General features: G+C 54.5%; 1 protein-coding gene and 1 long non-coding RNA gene across 2 annotated transcripts; one reads left to right on the top strand and one right to left on the bottom strand.

Moving 5' to 3' along the window:
• Positions 1-11,598: 11,598 nt before the first annotated feature.
• LOC118551545 (uncharacterized) lies at positions 11,599-14,113 on the bottom strand. Its single transcript, XR_013441725.1, has 2 exons — positions 13,970-14,113; positions 11,599-12,029 (listed from the first exon to the last, which is right to left on the bottom strand). It is a non-coding gene; the product is annotated as an uncharacterized LOC118551545 (long non-coding RNA).
• On the top strand, positions 14,113-20,270 carry SH2D6 (SH2 domain containing 6). Its single transcript, XM_078057428.1, has 13 exons — positions 14,113-14,140; positions 14,288-14,578; positions 15,145-15,203; positions 15,841-15,907; positions 16,812-16,834; positions 17,278-17,338; positions 17,726-17,804; positions 17,957-17,987; positions 18,111-18,135; positions 18,581-18,639; positions 18,904-18,987; positions 19,141-19,299; positions 19,904-20,270. Exons 1-13 carry the CDS (start codon positions 14,113-14,115, stop codon positions 20,018-20,020), a joined length of 1,083 nt encoding a protein of 360 aa, XP_077913554.1. The 3' UTR covers positions 20,021-20,270.
• The last annotated feature ends 777 nt before the right edge of the window (positions 20,271-21,047 follow it).

Genomic DNA, 21,047 nt, shown 5'->3' with positions numbered 1-21,047 from the left:
AGTTGCATTCTTTCCCTTTGAAGTCCCAGAACCCTACCCCCTTCTCCTTAATTCAGAATGACAACTGGATCTCATTTTGCCTGACTGTCTCTGGAATTTCCACATCTATGTGGGTTCCCCATATGTACGCTATTAAATTTGATTTTCTCCTGTTAATCTGTCTCACGTCAACTAGATTCTTAGTCCAGCTGGAAGGACCTTGAAGAGAACAAGAAATACCTGCTCCCCGCAGACGCCAGCACCCAGCAGAGCACCTAGCAGCTAACAGACACTCAAAAAACATTTTTTTAAACTAGATTTTTACTCTGATTAGCAGATTAGAGAGCAAAATCCCCACATTCTAGTGCGTCCCCAAGGTATTTTGTCACCTTGGGAAAGTCACTTAAACCTTTTGAGCCACAGGTTCCTCACCTGTGGAGGGAGGACAATAACCCAGTCATCCTACCTTGGGGAATTGTGGGCATCCAATGAGATGACCCGTGGGAAGCTCTTTGAAAAAAAATAAAGGCCTGGACACATGCAAGGTGCTATTACCATTATTATTAATAAACCACTTCTAAGACAAACGTCTGGCTGGGAAAAAAAAAAAAACAACAGGAGAGAGAGGCATCCGACACTGACTTCTGGATGTGGCTACTTGGGCTCTGGCCAAGGTCTGGAGCCATCCAAGATGGCCAGCTCTCTGCTTCTGTGTCCATGGACCCAGGCTTATGAATTGATTTCCAGGGCTAAGGATTTCTTGAAATTGCAAAGGATTCTCCCTAATTGAGTTCCCAGCCTGGCTTCTAACTACCCTGCCATATGGTTCTCTCTGAGTCTGTTTCCCATCTGTAAAATGCAGACAGCAGACAAGGAGTCCCTTCTGGGTCCTCTGACTCCAATCCAGAGGCACGGCTCAGGCTGAGCTGTTGTATTTCCTCAGCCTGGGAAGCTGGCAGGGATCTGTTGCAACACTTAAAAATTCCAACATCAAAATTCCCCAAAATATTCCTTTGAAGGCACTGACTCAATGCATCTAGCCTTTAAATTTGATCCGTAATGAATTTTTCTAGATCTTTTCAACCAGCTCTGAGGAATGGCCAGGGGTCTGGACTGCCATATTTTCTGAATAAAGCTGTTGGGTCCTCAGAGACATTCTGGGCAGACATGCTGGAGTTTCTTGGCAACCTCTGGGAAAGTGGGATTCGTCCAGTACGGCAAGAATGAGTGGGCCAGAAGGAGCTTCAGGGGAGCACTATGGTGACAAGAAGGGCACTGGGTGATCAGGGCAGGAGGAAGGGCTGGTTTATCCCCTCAAAGCCAGGGTCACACTGGATCCTCAACACCGCTGTAAGCTCATGATAAGAGCTAACAATCTTAAGGGCTGGCACTATATGCCATGTGCTGTCCTTTTTATGATTTTCTCCTTCAGTCCTCCCATTTATTTTCTAAAGTAGATCATTTCATTATCCCCCTTTTACAGATGAGGAAATGGAGACCAAATGAGGTAAAACCAAACCAAACCAAACAAACAAACAAACAAAAACTTGCTCCATGATCCCTTTAGTGAGTGGCAGACGGTGAATTGGGAGCCTGGCAGGGGGGACCTCCCAACAGTCACAGCACACAGCCTCCTGAGGCGGGGCTGGGCTGAGTCAGGCGCCCCCTCCTCCCCACCAGGCCCTGCTCCTCCCTCCTTTCCCAGGGCCCACCCTGCTCTCAGCATCAAATGCTAGTCCCAGCTGGGAGTCCTTTCACTTGCAACAAGTTACCTCTGTTGACCCTCCAGATACTTGGCTTTAAAGAAAAGAAGTTGTATTTCACAATAATTGTAGACTCACAAGAAGTTGCAAAAAACAGTATAGAGTACTGACACATGCTACAGCCTGGATGAATTTTTAAAACATTATACTAAGTGAAAGAATCCCATCACAAAAGACCACGTATTATATGATTCCATGAGATGTCCAGAACAGGCAAATCGGTAGAAATAAATAGTAGATTAATGGTTGCTTAGGACTGGCAGAGATAAGGGGGTGTGGTTTAGGGGGTGGCTGCTAATACGTAGGAGTTTCCTTTTGTGGTGATGAAAATGTTCTAAAATTAGATTGTGGTAGGGGCGCCTGGGTGGCTCAGTCGTTAAGCATCTGCCTTCCTCTCAGGGTCCTGGGATCGAGCGCCGCATCATGGGCCGCATCGTGCTCCCTGCTGGGCGGGAAGCCTGCTTCTCCCTCTCCCACGCCCCCTGCTTGTGTTCCCTCTCTCGCTTTGTCTCTCTCTGTCAAATAAATAAATAAAATCTTAAAAATATAAAAAATAAAATTAGATTGTGGTAATAGTTGCACAAGTCTGTGAATTGTACACTCAATAAAGCAGTCAACAAACAAACACCCAAAGGGCTTTGTAACCTTTGAGCAGTAAGACCATCCTTGATTCATTTGTACCCCACTTAAAAAAAATATTATAGACAGGTCCCATGTCTCTACCACCCAGCTTCTCCTGATGGAGACATCTAAGATAACTATAGTAAGTGTACGTTCCCTTTTAAAGTGAGGGTCCTGAAGGCCCAGAGCCTTTTCTCCAGTGTCTCAAGTTCAAATTCTGACGATGGTAACTCCTCACCCATGCCCTGGACTTTACAGTTTACAAAACACTCCCACCCCCAGATGGTAACTATACTTAATGATAACAATACTTATAGTGGTGTTCCCTAATATATGTAATTGTCACTATGTTGTACACCTGAGACTAATATAATATTGTATGTCACCTATACTTCAATTAAAAAAAAACCCACCCCCCAAACCCTGTTTATGTAATCCTCAAAGCAAACCTGTGGGCTAGGATTGCCCCATTTCTTGGTTTTCTTCCTCAGGAGAAACTTCCTTCCTCCCTGAGCTCTGTCTGTAGGGTTGCCAAATTTGGCAAATAAAATCTTATCTGTCAACCCTATGAGGTGGTCAGCTCTAATGTGCTCAGCCAGTCCTGGGCGAGCCTGTTCATCATTTTGAGACAGCACTGATCACAGATTCTTAAGAACTGAAAGGCCCTAGACCCTCCCCTTGCCCAGCATGGCCCACAGGCCTGGGCTGGGCTTCCCAGGCCAAGCCCTCATTCTGGCCTTTCCTCTCCCACGTTTACACTCGGGCCTGACTCGGCCTGACACCAGGGCAGACCGCAGCCTGAGCACGCAGTTCTTCCTGCCTCAGTTTGCCCATCTAGAGGCTGGTCTTGCAGGTGCCGCTGAGGCGGTGGGCCGGCTGCAAAAAGGTCCACAGGGAGCCTGGCTGGAGCTGCGAGTCCCGGGCCAAGTCTACTGTCCAGATCCAGGCCAAAGAGGAATAGGATGGCACTACGACACCTACCCCCCCACCCCCCTCCCAACCCCGGCCCTACCCAGGCCCGAACCCCAGTCCGAACTACAAGTCCCGGTAGGACTGGGCCACGGGGCGGGGCCTCGGGAGCTGAGGCCTGCGACCTCAGTGCCAACCCCAGGTCCAGTGGGCCCTCGGGCATGAGGTCACGAGGACCGGGACGCCACAGCGGACCTCGGGACACACAGACACACCCACGCCAAGCCGTGCTAGCCCCGCCCCCAGAAACTACAAATCCCAGCATGCAGTGGGCTGCGGGGCGGGGCCTCAGGGACGCGGAAGAGTGACCGGCGCGGTGGGATCCCCATCGCGGAATGGGGCTTCCCTGCTACAGAGAAGAGGGTCTTCTCTCCCGGCCAGCTGGGCTCCTTGCCCCTGCACACACTGCTCGACCGTGGGGCCGCGGGTCCGAGCCCTGCCTCTCCGCTGACCGGAGACCTGGCCCGCCCTTCCCGCGAGCCTGGGCTGCTGGGGAAAGGGGATGGTGGGTGGTGGGTGGGGGCTTGGCCCCTCCGCGGTAGAGGGATGCAGAGTGCGTCTCCCTGACCTCTCCTCCTGCGCCTGGAGCGAACTCCCTTTCCCAAGAGGTGGGGAGCAGCCTGGACCCTGAGGCGGGACTGAGCCTGTTAGGGTCCTTGTATGGCCTGCAGGTCTCCTGGAGAGGCTCGGGGAAGGCCTGGGTTCTGCGGCTCCTGGGATATGTGTCCCCGTTCGGGCCGCGGTGTCGGACCGCTGTCAGTGCCCTGCGCCCGGGCATCAGCTTTACATGACAGACCCTGATAAAGCTGAGAGGCTGCCAGGAAGTTAGAAGCAGGGCATTCTCATTTAGTATGCTCTCTCTCTGCTCACAGTTCAGGGTCAAGCGCCAGACTCTTGTCCTAACTTTCAGGTTACTCAAGGATCCTCTGAGGCGTTACAGAAGAGACTTACCCAGGCCCTTCGGTACAAGTCAGGAACTCAGTCCAGTCCGCCGAGTGGGATGAGCTGTGCGGACGCCGCACTTCATCCACCCTCCAGGACCAGGACAGTCTCTCTCCAGAGGCCTCTTCTCAGCTGATTTCTGGCTCCCAAGTGGGGATTCAGGTTACACCTGTCTCGGGAGCAGTGACACCACAGTGGCCAGCAACATATTGGACTTCCTGTCTCCAACCGTATTTTCAGCTTATACACTTTCTGATCTGATCATGTACTGCTGTGTCCCTGATCATCAAGGTTGATAGGAAAATACCTAGTTTATGAAGGTATAGTCATGACCCTGTAATGTCAGTGAGATTTTATTCTTCTGTAGTTAGCTCGAGACCAGTATTTCCTAGAAATATTCCATTTATTTTTGGAACAATTAGAAACAACTTCAGAAATGATATTCAAAGTAGGTCACCTACGTTCCCTTGGTAGCAGGAGTGGGGGTCATATTAACTAGTCAGGTGGGCTTTAAGCATACCCATTTCTGTCTGGGAAGTTCTCAAAGGATTGGTTTTCCAAGTACTTTTGTTGAGACAACCAGTCTTTTGTTGACTAGTCCTCTGCCCCGAGAGACAAGAGATAGATACCATAGAAACTTGGAGACAGCCTTGCCCCAGGCCCTGGACTCTTTAATAAGAGCCCATTCTCTCCTGTAACAGCGACTTCTGCATTCCAGGGCTGAGCACCAGACTCTTGAATCAGTTAGAGCCTGTGTCACTTGCCTGGGAAATGCCAAGAGCCATTTAATGCCTATCCCTGCTTCCTGAAGATCCAGCTGACAGGATGCAGGTAACGTCACAAGGCAGTGTTAATTAGGTCATTACCGGGAATGTGGCTAAGGGTAAGGTGCACCAAAAGTTGGGCTCTTTCCCCTTCAGGGCCATGGGAGAGACTCGGGACCATACATATTGTATACAGGACAGTCCCTGCGCCTATACTGGTTACACATCCCAGTGCAACTGCAAGATTCTCATTTTGATGGAGTTATCCTTGGCACATGAATGTTTTATTTATTTATTTTTTTAAAGATTTTATTTATTTGACAGAGACAGCGAGAGACGCTTAACGACTGAGCCACCCAGGTGAATGTTTTAAATAAAAGTTTGTTAAAACCATCATTTAAAATCAAAACAGAGGGGCACCTGGCTGGCTCAAGTAGAGTATGTGAGTCTTGATCTCGGGGTTGTAGGTTCCAGCCCAGCGTTGGGTGTAGAGATTACTTAAAAATAAAATCTTAAAAAAAAATCATAAACAGGGGCGCCTGGGTGGCTCAGTCGTTAAGCGTCTGCCTTCGGCTCAGGTCATGATCCGGGGTCCTGGGATTGAGCCCCGCATTGGGCTCCCTGCTCTGTGGGAAGCCTGCTTCTCCCTCTCCCACTCCCCCTGCTTGTGTTTCTTCTCTCGCTGTGTGTCTCTCTCCGTCAAATAAATAAATAAAATCTTTTCTAAAAATCATAAACACTCGTTTTTTTAATTTTATGTTAATCACCATGCATCACATCATTAGTTTTTGATGTAGTGTTCCATGATTCATTGTTTGCGTATAACACCCAGTACTCGTTTTAATAACACCTTCCATCTTATTTGTATATATTTTTAAAATCTTTCATTTGTATAGGACTTCACAAATTTCTGCCCGTTTTCAAAGCAAGGGCCTTGCATCAACAGCAGGTGGTAAACCTTTGTCGGGGGTCCTGCAGGCCACGCCCCTTCCTGTCGGCCTGTCCTGCACCTGAGGACAGGCAGCCACGCTTCTCCTCACCACCAGGGGCCGCCCTTTCCCGTAGAACGACTGCTGTGGTCCCTTTAGCCGCCCGGGTCGGGGTGAGGGGATGAGGGCTCTAGTCCTGTGTATAATACGATTGGATGGCCTTGCCCCAAGGCCCAGCATCCATCCCTGCCTGAGTCTCAAATTTTTCCGTTGGTAAAGGTGGGGAGGGTGATCTCGGGGCCCTCCACGCCCATCAAGGAAGGATGTGGGATGGTGACACATCCGTTAGCGGCAGTGCCTGGTCTCTCCCAAGGGGGAGGTAAAAGGCCTGGCCGGTTTTCCATAATCTCTCGGCTTACCAGTGAAAGGAAAGAGGAAGCAACGGGAATAGCAGATATCTGGCTCTCTGGCTCTGAGCTGAAGAGGGAAACCTAAGTCGGGCCATATTACATCCGTCCAGGGAGATGCGGGGTGGGGGAATGAGAGGGTGGAGCGCAGAGGTTGGGGGGGGAATAGGTGCCTCCCCCCCCCACATACTCAGGAAGGTAAATGGAGGAAAGGACCCAGTAGGGTAAGGGCACAGTCAGTCACAGGTGCCCAGAGAAGAGTCCTTGGTAGTCCATCTGCGTTTAGGGAAGGGAGTTGTTCGCAGATAAACAGGGAAAGGGCCTCAGGACACTGTGCTCAGTCTAGGCCTAGGGGTTGGTGTCCACGGGGCAGTAAAGGAACAAGCTATGGCCTTTCAGAAGAGAGACACCAGAGATGTTTGCAGAGACGCAAGCTTTTTTTTTCTTTTTTAATTCTTATTTATTTGTTGTCTCTCTTTGTAGAATGTAAGGCTCCAGCGGGCAGGGATTTTTTCCTGCCATTCTGTGCAGTATTTCCAGTGCCCAGGCCAATGCCTAGCACGTAGTAGGTGCTCACAGAGAGGCAGGCTTCAAGGGAGATTTGAATATGTAGCGACAACAAATATTTATTAAGAGCTGGCTAGGTGCCAGGCTGTGGGCTGGGCACTTGGAATTGGGCCCTGAACTGAACAGACGCAGTCGCTACCCATTTAGAGTGCTTCCGGTCAAGTGGGAATCTGTAGTCTAGCTCTGAAGTAAACCTCTAGATTTAATGATGGTGGGAGCCCCAAGAGAGAATGTGTTGTGGGGAGAGACAGATGGCCCTGGTCTGGGACCCCTGCTGAGGGGTCACATAAGCTGTGGCCTGAAGGAAAAGGGAGGAAAGGGGCCAGAGTGTTGCAGCAGAAGAATGGCAGGTGGGGGCACCTGGGTGGCTCAGTTGGTTAAGCGACTGCCTTCGGCTCAGGTCATGATCCCGGAGTCCTGGGATCGAGTCCCACGTCGGGCTCCCGGCTCAGTGGGGAGCCTGCTTCTCCCTCTGACCCTATCCCCTCTCATGCTGTTTCTCTCTCTCTCTCAAATAAATAAATAAAATAAAATAAAATAAAAGAAGAATGGCCGGTGTGCAGCCTCTAGAAAAGGAGCCCGTTTGGGGCTAGAAAGGGATGAAAGAAGCCATGTAACATGATAAGTGTTTGCAACCACCCTGCCCCCCACCCCCACCTTCCCCAGGCTTCCCGAATCCTGGGACACTTCCCGAGCTCTCTATCCAGGTGCTCCTTCTAGAATCTGGGCAGGGGGCTGATGGATCAAGTTTAAAGGTAGCTAAAGAAGCTCTGGTAATCTGCAGAATCAGGCCCAGCTGGAGGGGAGAGGGCTGGTGTCTAGGGAAGGAGAATGTGCTTTCACCATCTGTGAAGAGAGTGTTGCCCCTTGCAGAGCTGAGTAAAGTCGATGGGGGGGGGGGGGTTTAAATTTTTTTAAAGTATTACATACATAGAGAAGAGTCCTTTTTTCTTTTTTACTGTGTTTTGCTATACATGAAGAGTGCCCTCCCTCGGTTATATTCTCTAAGGACTCAGTAAAGATCTAAATTTCTTCCAACTGAAATGTCCTTAAGTCAACAGGGTGCAGGGGGCAACACCCGTCCTGTTGTAACCTCAGAGAGAAGGTGAGTGTGAGTGAGTCCGTGCGGGAAAATGGAGGGGCTGGGGCGGGAGAAGCAGATAGGGGCCTGACCTTACAAGGCAACAAGAAGCATTTGGCTCCTTCATTCAAGGAGCCGTGGGGAGTCACTCATGGGTCTTAGGCAGAGCTGTGACATGGCAAAATCTGCTATGAGTAAAGGCTCCGGAAGAGGGAAGGGCAGGGTGTGTGGGACAGAGGCGTGCCAGGGGCAGGCGGGGGCAGGGTGCTACCAGCTCGTGCTCTTCACCCTAGAGACCCAGGAAGCTGGCATCAGCCGTCAGCCCCCACCCTAACCCTTGGAAAATCTGAGGGAAACTAGTGTTCTGGCCTCCAGAAAAAACACAGAGACCTACTACACACCGAGCTTGGTATCACCTCCATTTTCCCCCACGGACTCACTCCCCTTCTGTCTGAGGTTACAACAGGACGGGTGTTGCCCTCTGCACCCTGTTGACTTAAGGACATTTCAGTTGGAAGAAATTTAGATCTTTACTGAGTCCTTAGAGAATATAACCGAGGGAGGGCACTCTCCATGTATAGCAAAACACAGTAAAAAAGAAAAAAGGACTCTTCTCTTTGTTTTAGGGAGAGAGAGGGCGGGTCCCTGACCTTCGCTTTAACCCAACCACAGAGTTTGATTGGCCTCAGGCTCCACCTGCTCAGGTAAAAATATCTTGAGGACTCATTCTCCCTGACCCCTCACAGGACCTTGTTTATCACTTGCAGGTCTCCCCTCCCCAGCCCTGCATGTTCAGGCCGTCCCATGCCACGGTCTCACCTCTACCTGGTCTCGCCTTTCTAGGAGACACCCACATCTGTCCTCGCAGTTGGGCTTCTGCAGTTTCAACTCTAGAGTTCTTTTTTTTTTTTTTAAGATTTTTATTTATTTATTTAACAGAGGTAGGAAGAGAGCACAAGTAGGCAGAGCAGCAGGCAGAGGGAGAGGGAGAAGCAGGCTCCCCGCTGAGCAGGGAGCCCGACGCGGGGCTCAATCCCAGGACCCTGGGATCATGACCTGAGCCGAAGGCAGACGCTTCACGACTGAGCCACCCAGGCGCCCCTCAACTCTAGAGTTCTTAAGTGAAAGTAAGACAAACCCACCCTAGCTAGTTTAGGCTGAAAAATAATTTATTAAAAATATTCAGTAGCTCACAGCGTCTCCGGGAGGACCAGAGAAACCCCCAGGAACAATGTCCCAAAGGTCATGGCCAAGTGGACCCGGTGGAGGCAGCCCTGGGCACAGACACCTCTCTCTGCCAACACCGCTAACCTGGGCCCTGGTGGTACCACTAGCATCTCAACCCCCAGCCTCTGGAAATAGGATACAGCTGTCATCCCCTCCCCAGGGTGGGTTCCTCTTGGTGCCTGCTTCAGATACAAAGTCTGACACGAGGGCATGTGGCTGGCTGAGTGCCTGCACCCCAGCTGCAAGGGAGGCTGGGAAGGCCTCATGGGGCTCCTACGGCTGGAACCAGGATGCGGAAGATGGAGAATGCCCCAAATGCAGGACATGCTCACCAGTCAGAAAGAATGGCACATGTCCCCTTCCATTCTCCAGGAGTCCGGCTACCCCATCTCAGGGCTCCTGCCCCACACGCTGCCCTCCCTCACCCCTGAGACCTCTGGCCGTAGCCTGCTTACCTTCCTCCTCCGGGGCCTCGGGAACCACGCCCTCCTCCTCCCAGTACTTCCCACTTTGCCACACCAGGGATCCCGGCTAGACCTCGCCACCCGCCCTGTCAGCTGGCAACGACCTCGTGAGGCACGACACCGCTGTCTCATGGAGAGCTGATATTTTATGGTGCGGCTGCGGTGTGTTTCTTGTGCCGTCCCCTCATTTGACCTCAGAAGCTCCCCCGCCAAGAGGACTGCCTACTGACATCCCCATTTACGCAAGAGGAAACCGAAACTCAGAGATTGGACATCTCCTTGGGGGGTGCCCTCTCCATCACTCGGAGGGGCCCCTTGAGAGCACGGTCTGTGTCACGTTCTCTCTCTGCTGGGGACCCCTGTGTTCTGAACGAGCAAAAGTCCATATGGGATTCTAAAAATGTCCTAGAAGTCACATGTCCTCAGACTGTTTCCTGTGGAACAGCATTTCCCAAAAATGATCATAAAATTAACCTAGGATGTTTGTTAAAAATAATATAGAGTCCTGGGCACCTAGGCGGCTCAGTTGGTTAAGCATCCCACTCTTGGTTTCGGCTCAGGTCATGATCTCAAGGGTCATGGGATCAAGCCCTGCGTTGGGCTCTGCACTCAGCTCAAAGTCCACTTCTCTCCCTCTCCCTCTCCCTCTGCCCCTCGCTACTGCTTACACGTGTGTGCTCTCTCTCAAATAAATAAATCTTTAAGATAATAATAATATAGAGTCCCAATTCCCTCCTGGAGCAGACAATCCTTAAGATCTCAGGCAACATTCTGCCTGCCGCTCCCCCTGCTTATGCACGCACGCGCGCACTCTCTCTCTCTCTCTCTGTCAAAAAAAAAAAAAAGATCTCAGGGAAGGTCTGGGAACAAGGGCTTTTAACAAGCTCTCCAGCGATGCTTGTGATCATGCAAATGGGGGGGCACTGCCCCAGAGAGCTGTCTGTTTTCTTAGGGTGGATTTACCTTGGGCCTGCAAATTACAGTCTGTTCTCATTGGAGATCAGCAGCTGAGGCCCAGAAAATGTGGAGCATCACTGCGTGCCATGGAAGGATAGTAAGACAGGCACTCAGGGGCTACCCGACAATGGAGCCTTGCAACCAAAATGTGAGCTTCCAGCAAGTCCACTTCTAGGGATTCATCCCGAGGGAAGAGCTATGGATCTGCACAGAGCACTCCTGTACCAGAGGAGAAAGAGGTTGTCCAAATCTGCCTGTGTACTTAGGAAGAAGCACAGTCCTCACCCCATAGAAGGCCAGTCAGGGTGAGACAAAGCCATGAGGCAGACCTCCTTCCGCCCCCCCCTTCTCCCTGATCTGTCCCGGCCAGTGCCCCCACCCAGATGGCACAATTCCATCCTCTGTGCTTGGGGCCCTTTCACTCACTCAGGTCCTAGAATTTGCCTATGCAAAGCCCAGAATGGGGGGGGGGTGGCAGGCGGCTGGGTACTGACTGGAAACCCACTCAGTTTGGGTATCTAGAGCAGTGGGGTGGTGTCTAGAGCCTCCTGCTGACTTGGACCTGCTGACCCTGTCCCATAGGAGGTCCCCTTGGTAAGGGAGCTTGCCCCTTGCATTACGGTCCAAATGTGGAACAAAGGTCAAATGCGGAGGGGAGGTCAGGGAGGAGCCTCCCGTCCTTCCTGACCCAGGCCTGGATTGTTTCTCTGTTTCTGTTTTCTTTCTTTTTTTTTTTTTTTTAAAGATTTTATTTATTTATTTGACAGAGAGACACAGCGAGAGAGGGAACACAAGCAGGGGGAGTGGGAGAGGGAGAAGCAGGCTTCCCGCAGAGCAGGGAGCCCGATGTGGGGCTCGATCCCAGGACCCTGGGATCATGACCTGAGCCGAAGGCAGATGCTTAATGACTGAGCCACCCAGGCGCCCCTCTGTTTTCTTTTTTAAAAATTTTTTATTTATTCATTTGACAGAGATAGATACAGCAAGAGAGGGAACACAAGCAGGGGGAGTGGGAGAGGGAGAAGCAGGCCTCCTGCAGAGCGAGGAGCCCGATGTGGGGCTCGATCCCAGGACCCTGGGATCATGACCTGAGCCGAAGGTAGATGCTTAACGACTGAGCCACCCAGGCGCCCCCTCTGTTTCTGTTTTCTCAGTGTTTCCCATTCTACCACATGGGCTCTGTGTTAAGCCATCCCAGTGATTTTTCATAGCTTCTGAAGTGCCCATTGACCCGCAGGTCCCAGGAATCATCTGGTCTTCCTCTCTGAAGGCTGTGGCCAGCTCCAACCGTGGGGCTTTCTCCCTTGTGTCCCAGCCACGTGGCCTCCAAATGTGTAAGCACCTGGCCTTCACTTCTTTCTGCCAACAGCCAGAACATCACCAAAATAACAGACATAGTAAAGTTACAGTGCCCTAGAAAGGTCTTACGTTCATGATCCTCATCTGTGTTTCCTTAGTCCCTGTTTTAAACAAAGTCAGACCCTAGGCCCTTCCCCCAACACTTCTCAGATATTAAAGTTCCAGAAGTCACTCGAGTAACAGAACACCTGGAAGTCAGGGGCTCCTTCAGGCTTCAGGAAGCCATATTTCCTGCTGTGTCTAATTCCGTCATAGGAAAGGAGGGTAAGGACTCAACCCCAGATGAGATACGGGAGCGCCCACTGGTTAGTGCACAGGCTGTGGGTTGGGCAAACCCTGGGTGGGATTGTCTGACCTTGGGAAAGCCACTTAATTCCTCAAAACCTCTGAGATTTGGACTGCATTTGTCCCTCCTCCACGCATCTGGTGAAGCCCTACTGCCCACTGTGATTGGATTTGAAGACAGGCTCTTGAGGGAGGTCACTAAGGTTAAATGAGGTCACAAAGGTGGAGGCCTGATTCCATCAGACAGGTGTCTTTCTAAGCAGGGATCAGAGACATCTCTCTCCAGGCCTGCACAGAGTCTAGGTCATGTGAGGACACAGCGAGAAGGTGACCGTCTGCAAGCCAGGAAGCGATCTCTCCCCAGAAATGAATCCTGATGGCACCCTGATCTTGGGCTTCTGGCCTCCAGAAGAGAAAAGACGTTTCTGTTGTTCAAGCCACCGCATCATTGGTATTCCGTGATGAGCCTGCTCTGACTAATACGCTCACTTCCCTCATCTGAAACACAGGGATAAAACTAGCATTTGCATCATGAGGCTATTGTGAGGATCCAGCAGGAAATACACATGCCTCCTTGGGTTTTTCTATAACATCTTCAGCACCTGGAACAGTGCCTGGCATAGAGAGGATATTCAATAAATACTTACTCAATGAATAAATACAGCCATCCACAAAGGAAGCTGTCAAACTAAATACACATGCATATTTCTGAGCTTTTCACTAACCTCTATTTCTTTGATCATTGGTCACCATTCACCAGGAAAGGACAACAAGCATAAAGCGTTTAAGAAAAGTGCAAGGACAGTCTCCCATTTTCAACTGGATCTGCCCCTTCATGTCCTATGTTCTGTGAGTTGGGAAAGGACAGTCTGGCTGAACGCGGGGCGAGCCGGAGCCTCTGGGATGAGGGGGCACCGATCAGAGAGCTGCGGGAAGCCTCTGAGCACCGGTCCAGCCCTGTGGCCCTGAGGTCCTGGAGCAGAGGGGAGAGCTCTTCCTCCAGTGGGGCAGAGGGGCTGGAGACCGGGGACTGCAGCTGTGGGAGGCAACGTGGGGGAGCTTATGGGAGCTTCATGGGGCAACTTGGTCCAAGGTTAGAGGCCACAGCAGACCCACCTTCCTGGTGCCTGTGAGATGCAAATGATGAGAATAATAGGGCCTCTGTCCCCAGGCCATCTGTGGTAGAGCCTAGGCTCCCAGGAATCAGAGCTCCTTCAGCCCGGCCATGGTGAGAGTTGGTCCTGGGGCAGCCCCAGGTGCACAGATCACCCCTGGGGGCCCAGGATGCTTCCCGGAGAGAGGCATCCGGGGAGCACTGACTACCCCCGTATGTCCGCCCCCCCCCCCCGATTCTTTCCAGGACAAGCTCAGGGGAAGCAAGCGCGAGTGAGTACTCTGGTTCCTCTCTTTCCTCTGCCTCCTCTCTTGTCTCTACCTCGCTGCCCCTCTTCCTGGGCACAGCCCTACTTGCCCAGTGAGACCATCCTCCTACCTCCCCCCCACTGTGAGCACTAGGGCTCCCTCACTACCGGCTTCACTGGGGCACCAGCTCACCCAGCTGTGTCCCCACCAGACACTAGCTCTGCCCCCAGACTGTTCCTCCTGCTGCCCTGGTCCCAGGCTATTGGCACACAACTCCAAGGGGCACCACTCACATAGTCGCTGCTGTGAATGTCCTGGGAGCGGTGCAGTGGCTGGCCCCTTGGGCAGAGTTGACTAGAGTCTGGTTGCAGGTCGGGGCCGCCCCCTCCACCCCCCAGATGTGTAGGTAAGTGACGGTGGCCCCCTTATTTTCAAAATGCCGACCTCACTGGCCCTGCTGCCGTGTTGGAAAGGCTCATCATGAGTGGCTCCTCTGAGTCGAATGAAGCAGCGAGGCCCACTGTAAAAAAGCAGATGGTTTATTATAGCAGGGAAAGAGAGTAAGTCATTGTGGGGTGGGGGGTGCCGGAAGGTGAGGCCAGTCTCATCAGTCCCCTGTCCAGATTCCCCAGCCTGGAACAAAGGTGCCCCCAGCCCATCTCCTCGGCCCGCCCCGGGGAACTGGAGACTCGAGGTAAGTGCAGCTACTGAGCCTGGGGTGGAGGGAGGTGGGCCACAGTGGCTACCACTGGTCCTGCCCCTCTTCTGTCCCTTCTGGAAAGCCCAGGAGGAGGAGGAAGATGAGGAAGATAAATATGAGCTGCCACCCTGTGAGGCTCTGCCCTTCAGTCTTGCCCCAGCCCACCTTCCTGACACCGAGGAAAAGGACTCTTTGTACTTAGGTAAGGGCTGGGGAGCTGAGGCAGGGAGTTGGGTGCTCAGGCAGGACAGAGGGTCCCCACGAGGAAAGAGGGCGCAGGCCTTGCCTCTTCTCCCTTTGTCTGTGCTGGGGTGGCAAGGGGAGGCCTCAGCTGGCAGCTGTGGAAGCTTTTGGGCTGGGCAGAGAGAAGGATGAAGGAAAGGCGGAGGGAGGAGGGAGAAAGGCAGGAGGAAGAGTGAGAAAGGGAGAGGAGCCTGGAGGGGCACTGTAACCAAGGCAACCGTGGGAAAGCAGGAGGCCCCACAGGGTCCCTGGGGCCTCCTCTGAGATCCCTCACTTCTCAGAGCAAGGGTAGGGATGCCAGGAGAGCCCCGGCTGCTGCTGGCATCCCACCCCCAGGGCTCCTCCGCTAGGCCAGGTGGGGGCAGGAAAGCTGGCCGCCTCCAGTTGCCATGGAGACGGGGCTGGGGGAAGCCAGTGAGGGGGAGAGGGGGATGGAGGAAATAGAGGCTAGGTGGGGGGCGGGAGGAAAATGGGAACCGACATGGGAGGAACCCACCGACCCACGATGCCTGGGGCCTTTTCCAGATCACCCTGGCCCCCTGGGCCCTTCCAAGTCACCACCACTGCAGCCCCAGGCCACAACGGTGAACAGCACCCCCCCCCCAAGTCCCTCCTTCCCCACCCACCCTACCCGGCTACCATTTCCCAGGGAGTAAATCTAAGAGGCATCTCATTTGCAAGATTCCCCCATATTTGCATTCAAGAGGCCCCTGAAAAATAAGATGTGTCAGAAGCGGAGCCCAGTTAGCCCTTGCTGCTCCCACCTGCCCGACCCGGCCCTCCCCCAGGCCCTGCCTGTCAGCATCCCCCAGGACTCACCCTTCCTCTGGAGCTGGAGCTGGGAAGGCCGGGCAGGCTCGGCTACCCGTCCCCGCACCCTGGGGCCTGAGGACCCCTCCCTGCCTAGAGAGTGAAGAAATCCCCCACTCTGCTGCCGTCGCTGCCAGCTCGAGAGCCCGCTGTGCTGAGAGAAGCTTACGGCCTCGGACGTTACCACTTTCATCATAGATTTTACTGGAATAAAAAGAAAAACAGGGAGAGACTCACAACAAAGGAAGAGCCACAGGACAGAGGCCAAGAGTCACCTCTGCACATGAGTTCTTGTGCTGCTCCGACATCCATAACCCCGCCGCACCCCACCCCGCTTGCCCTTCCCCTGCCTCAGTTCCCCTCCCCCCCACCCCTAACCCTATTCTCCCTCCCCGCCCCTTGTACCCACAGCTGAAGGCGGTCCTGAGCCTGCGGGAGGCTAGGAAGCAGGGACAGCCCTTCCCCGTGGGGAAGCAAGGTAATGAGGATGTCCTGTCTCTTTCCAAGGCCCGCTCAGTGCCCACCCTGAGGTGGGGAATCCTGGCCCCCTCAGGGTAGACCTGAGCTCAGGCTACTTGGTTTCGGGCTTTGCCTGGTCACTGCACTCCCCCCCCCCGGGGGGGGTCCTCGTTTTTTCACCTGCTGATTCCCCATCCCCGCTAGGGCAGACAGTTCAGGAGGAGACTGAGGGCTGGAGCCCGGAAATGCTTTGCCTGAGATCACAGAGCAGCAGAGTCCCTGACTCCCAAGTCCTGTTGTGCATCTGCTGTGGTCTCCGGGGCAGGCAAGGGACACTCCAGGATGAGGAGTTCTGAAGGGCAGCCTTCACTATTGAAACACATCTGAGTGTCAACCCCCATCAAAGGGGCCCTTTGGCCACCAGTCTCTGATTCCAGCCTTGTCGTTACTGCTATCACTGTCCAGAGACTCTGCCTGTGCTAAGTGCCCTGAGGCCTGTGAACCCAGAACCCTGGGATGTCGGGATAGTGAGGGACCTCAGCCAGTGTGTTTTTGTCTGGAAAGGGCCCAAGAGGGGCAGTCTCCTGCCTCAGGTCAAACAGCTAATCGGAGGCACGTTTGTGTTTACTGTGCTCAGTGGTTAGTAAGCCTTCATGAGCTTGGGGGTAGTTTTGACTTTTGGAACAGCCCGAAGTCGTTTGGAGCAAGCCTTGCAAATGGTTTGGGAGGTCAAACCGGGCAACACCCCCGGGGTTGTGAAGTGGGGCAATCAGAGCTCAGGGTGGCTTTCTCCTGGGGCTTCAACGCTGGTTGGGAGGATGCCCTCAGATAGGATCAGAGGACACTCCACTCCTCCAGCCTAAGTCTCACTGAATTCCTTTCTCCCTGCGCTTCTGACTGGTGGTTTCTCCTTTTCCTTCCAGAGCTGGCTACACCGGCCAGAGTGGTGAGTGGCCCCTCTGTCCCCCCCACCCCTCCACTCACCCTCTAGGGTTCTGGCTAGGAAGTTGGCAGAGTTAGGGTAGCAGGCCTGGGAGGGTCAGGAAATATCTCTGAAACCAAGGAAAAAGGCTCAGAGCAGAGTGGCTCCCTGTTCACCACGGGCCCCTGACAGGGTGCAAGCCGGCTATCTGTGCCGTCCAGCGCTACTGGGGAAGGCCTGGCCCAGACCTCCTCCTGGACGCCACATTCTAGGAGAGCTGGGGCCTACAGGCAGCTCTGAAGGGGAAGACACTCATGCATGCTCCTCCCCAGGCAAAGGAGCAACTTGAATCATTCCAGCTAGCTCTCAGAAAGAGGTCCACCTTGTGAGGGGGGGAAGAAGGTGCCCATAGCCCCCCCCCAAATGAAGGATTCACCCTCTCTCCCACTTGCTGGTCAAACCCTTAGGTGCCAGGCCTTCCAAAGAAATCTGAGGAGAAGCTCTACCTGGAGTGTGAGCCCAGTCCAGGTGAACATCTCCCTCTGTCCCAGCCCCCTCCTGCCCTGGGGCCCTCAGCTGTTCAAAACAGGACACATTCTGGCTCCATCTTCTTCCCTTGTCTTCCCTCACCATTTCACCAATACACATTTGCCTTCAGACACCCACAGGGACACCCATGCCTCAGCCTTTAGTCCAGGTTGCCCCCCACTCTGCCTAGTAGGGGGGCCTTAAGCAAGGACTGCATGGGGCTTCCCAGCTCTTATGGAAGGACAGCACTCCCTCTGGTTGGAAGGACTCCCAGAGAGCCCAGGCTGCTGAGAAGCAGCAGGGCCTGCGGGCATCTCACCCCTCCCTGGTCAGCGTGGATCTCCTGCCTGGTGCCCAGCCCAGCCCAGCCTGCCCTCCCTCTTTCAGTCCCGGCCTTGATTCAGATTCTGAGCTCCCAAGTCCTGACACCCCCAATCTCTCTGCCAAGGGTATCATTGGTGCCCAGGTGAGTGCCCCCCAGGGGTGTGTGTGTGTGTGTGTGCACAAGATGGCCAATTCAGGCTTCCCCAGCTCTGACCCTGCGATCTCTGGATGCACTGGGCTCTTTCTCTTAAAGGAGGTAAAACCTGAGCTCTCTTCCCCAACTTGCCCCCACAGGCCCACCGTAGCCCCCCAGGAAGCTCGGAATGTAAGAGGCTAGTAGCCAGGGGAGAAGTGACCTGGGGTGGGGGGATGCTCAGGGAGAGACTTCATTGCCCGGGGGATGGGGCTAGGGGCCCAAGTCTCTTCTGACCGCCTTTCTGTGTCCCAGGGAGCAGCGAATGCCACCCCTACAGGTGAGTACGGGCATCTTCTGCATGAACCTCAGGCAGTCCTGCCAGCCCACCCCAGCCACAGCCCTGCAGGCCACAAACTCTGCTCCCCACCCCCCTGCCCGCCCCTCATGCCCCACTTTGCTGTGGGAGTCCTTGCAGCTCTGACTTCAGCTGAGAGCAGGCCTGAGGGGATCCCACTGGGCAATTTCTAGGGTCTTCACCAAAGCGGGAAACTCCCAGCTTGTACCTCAAGATCACCCCTCATTTGGAGGTCACACATGGCCCAGCTGATAGGTCCTACCAGAGCCCGAGACCTGGGGGAGGAGGGGTGAAGCACTGAGTGTCCTGCTTTGGGCTTCAGGCCTCTGGGCGCAGCCCTCTAACCGCCCGCACCTCTGCAGCTGGGCCCAAAGCTTGCTTTGCCTAATCCCCTCCCCGCCTCAACTCTGTAATCTGCTTCTACCAGCAGGAAGGAGATCCTCTCTTTCCTCTAGAGCACCCACCTGGAGCACCTCAGCTGCTGAGGTGAGGAGGGGCTGGGAGAGGGCTGGGAGGAGGCCGACAGGGAGCCCTCTCGGGCTGGCGGCTGCCATTGCAAGGACCACATCGACCGTGGGTGTGCCGCACCACGCTGGACAGCGGGCGGGGACACACCTTTGTTCTGTTGGCGCAGACTCCGGCCGGGGAAGGCAGATGTGAACACAAATTACAGCAGCCCAGGGTTCCCTGCCCCCCAGCCCCTCTCCAGTGCCCTGGCACGTCCCTGAATGGCTGCATGTGTATGTACAGGACGGCAGCCTGCTGGGTCAGCCCTGGTACTCAGGAAACTGTGACCGCCATGCCGTTGAGAGTGCCCTGCTCCGATTCCAAAAGGTGGGCAACTGCAGCCCCCTTGGGCCTTTGCGGAAACCCATCTGTTCATGGGCGGTGGTTGGCTGAGCAGCTGGGGATGGGAAGGCGGGGTGGGGGGGTGCTGGCCATCTGTGGGCCAGGGCTGCAGGTTGACAGATGGGGTCTCCTGCGCAGGATGGGGCCTACACTGTGCGCCCCAGCTCAGAGCCTCACGGCTCCCAGCCCCTCACCCTGGCGGTGCTTCTCCATGGCCGGGTCTTCAACATTCCCATCCGGCGGCTGGATGGTGGGAGCCACTATGCCCTGGGCCGGGAGGGCAGGAAACACGAGGAGGTAGGTGCTGGAGGAGGACGGGGACTAGCAGGCAAGAGGGCAGAGCAGAGCCATGTGCTGGGCCCAGCCGGGTGCATTTGCCCAGGGGAAAACCCACATTTTGCAGTTTTTCTGGACTGGGTAGACATGACAGAGGCCAGTGACTTGAATTCCTTCTCAGAGGTCTGCCTTCCTCTTGGGGAGGCACCCCCTCCTGTAGGGCTCAGTCTGCCCAGGACCCAGGGGGTTGGGGATTTGTGCCTGCCTTGACCCCAGCTAGGAGGAGAGCAGGGCCCAGGTAGTCCAGACTCCTGTCCGTTCCAAGAACTCGACTTCGTGCCCGGCACTTGCTGAGGTCCCCATCCTGGAGGACCCAGGCAGAGGCAGGGCCCCAGAGTTATTTCTAGCTGGCCTGGCTAACAGCACGCCCGCGGGTGCAGTTGTGAGAAAGTTGCGCGAGCCCTGGAATGGGGCACAACGTGGCCATGGAACTTCATGGGGCAAATCTGACGGAAAGGATTTAGAAAAATGCCAGAGTTTCTCCAGGAAGTTTCTCCAGAAAAATGCCAGAGTTTCTCCCAGCACGAGGCTCGGGGGACTCACTGCTGTCCCGCGTCCTGTCTAGCTGTTCCCCTCCGTGGCGGCCATGGTCCAGCACTACACGCAGCAGCCCCTGCCCCTGGTCGACAGACACAGCCGCCGCTGTCAGCTCACCTGCCTGCTCTTCCCCACCAAGTCCTGATGCCCCCGCGCACCGCACGCACCCACCTCTGGCCCCGTAGTTTGCTCTCTGCCCTGGCCACCTTGGGCTGTCTCCCTCTCACCTCTCCCAGGTCTCCACCCCTCCAGGCCCTCCTCTTCCCTTGCCCCAGTCCCTGCAGGCCTGGAGGAGAGGCTTCCGGGAAAGGTTGCCCAGAAGCAGAAAGAACCCTGAGACACCACCCCATGTTCACCGGGAGCTCAGCACTGCCCCTCCCTGCTGCATCGCCAAGGCTGGGAAGCAGGGTTCAGGCAGGGCCCCCATTCCCAGGCCCCGGGCGTGGCGGTGTCTGCCCTGTTTACTAGGGCCTCCCAAGCTGTTCTGGATAAAGGCCTCCTCAGGGAAGCCCGCAGGGGGTGGGGGGGTGGGGGGGCACTGCTTGGACAAAAAGAGAATCCTTTCACATTCTCTTGGGGGCTTAGCACAGGGCTGGCAGCTTTGGTCGCACTGTACATAGTCCGCTTTCAATAAATATTTGTTGACTGAATTCTTGAATCTGCTGAGCGAGGCAGAGGTGGCCTCCATTATACTCCAAGGTCCTTAAGTGTCCCAGGGTACCGACTGGGTCTGGGAGTGATGGAGCAGTGGTGGCCAGGCCAGGGCAGGAGGGGCCAGCCCCATTTCTGTCCCTGAGTGGGTCTTTTGCCCTCAGACTTTCGGTGGAGGCCACACTGGGGTGGCTGGTTTTTGTTTGACTTTGTTTGCGGGGGTCAGAGTGGGGGAAGGGTGGGGAAGGCTTGGTGCTGTCTCTGCCGCCCCACAAAATGGTAAGAACCGACTTAATTACTTGTCCCCCACCTACTTGCCGCATAGTGCTGCCCCAGGGAGGGATGAGCCTGATTTTGCTCACTTGGTGTTGTCTAGAGTAGGCGGGACAGGCGGACCCCAGGAAGCAACTGGGTATTGGACGCGCCAGTCCTAAGATCAGAAGCTATGGAAGGCACAAGGGTGGAGCTCAGAGAAGACAAGCGGCCAGGGAGCGGAGGTGCCCGCGCGGCGCGGCGGGGAA

This window comes from Halichoerus grypus, chromosome 10, assembly GCF_964656455.1.
Source record: "Halichoerus grypus chromosome 10, mHalGry1.hap1.1, whole genome shotgun sequence".
NCBI classification, from domain to species: domain Eukaryota; kingdom Metazoa; phylum Chordata; class Mammalia; order Carnivora; family Phocidae; genus Halichoerus; species Halichoerus grypus.
Note: the sequence above shows the minus strand (reverse complement) of the source record. Positions and strands in the feature narration are given on the sequence as shown.

Excerpts from the sequence above, each read along its gene's own strand:
- SH2D6 (XM_078057428.1), top strand. The coding sequence starts at position 14,113 with ATGCCGACCTCACTGGCCCTGCTGCCGT. Across the intron at positions 16,835-17,277 it reads TGGCTACACCGGCCAGAGTG|GTGCCAGGCCTTCCAAAGAA; the intron begins GTGAGTGGCCCC and ends TCAAACCCTTAG. Across the intron at positions 17,339-17,725 it reads GGAGTGTGAGCCCAGTCCAG|TCCCGGCCTTGATTCAGATT; the intron begins GTGAACATCTCC and ends TCCCTCTTTCAG.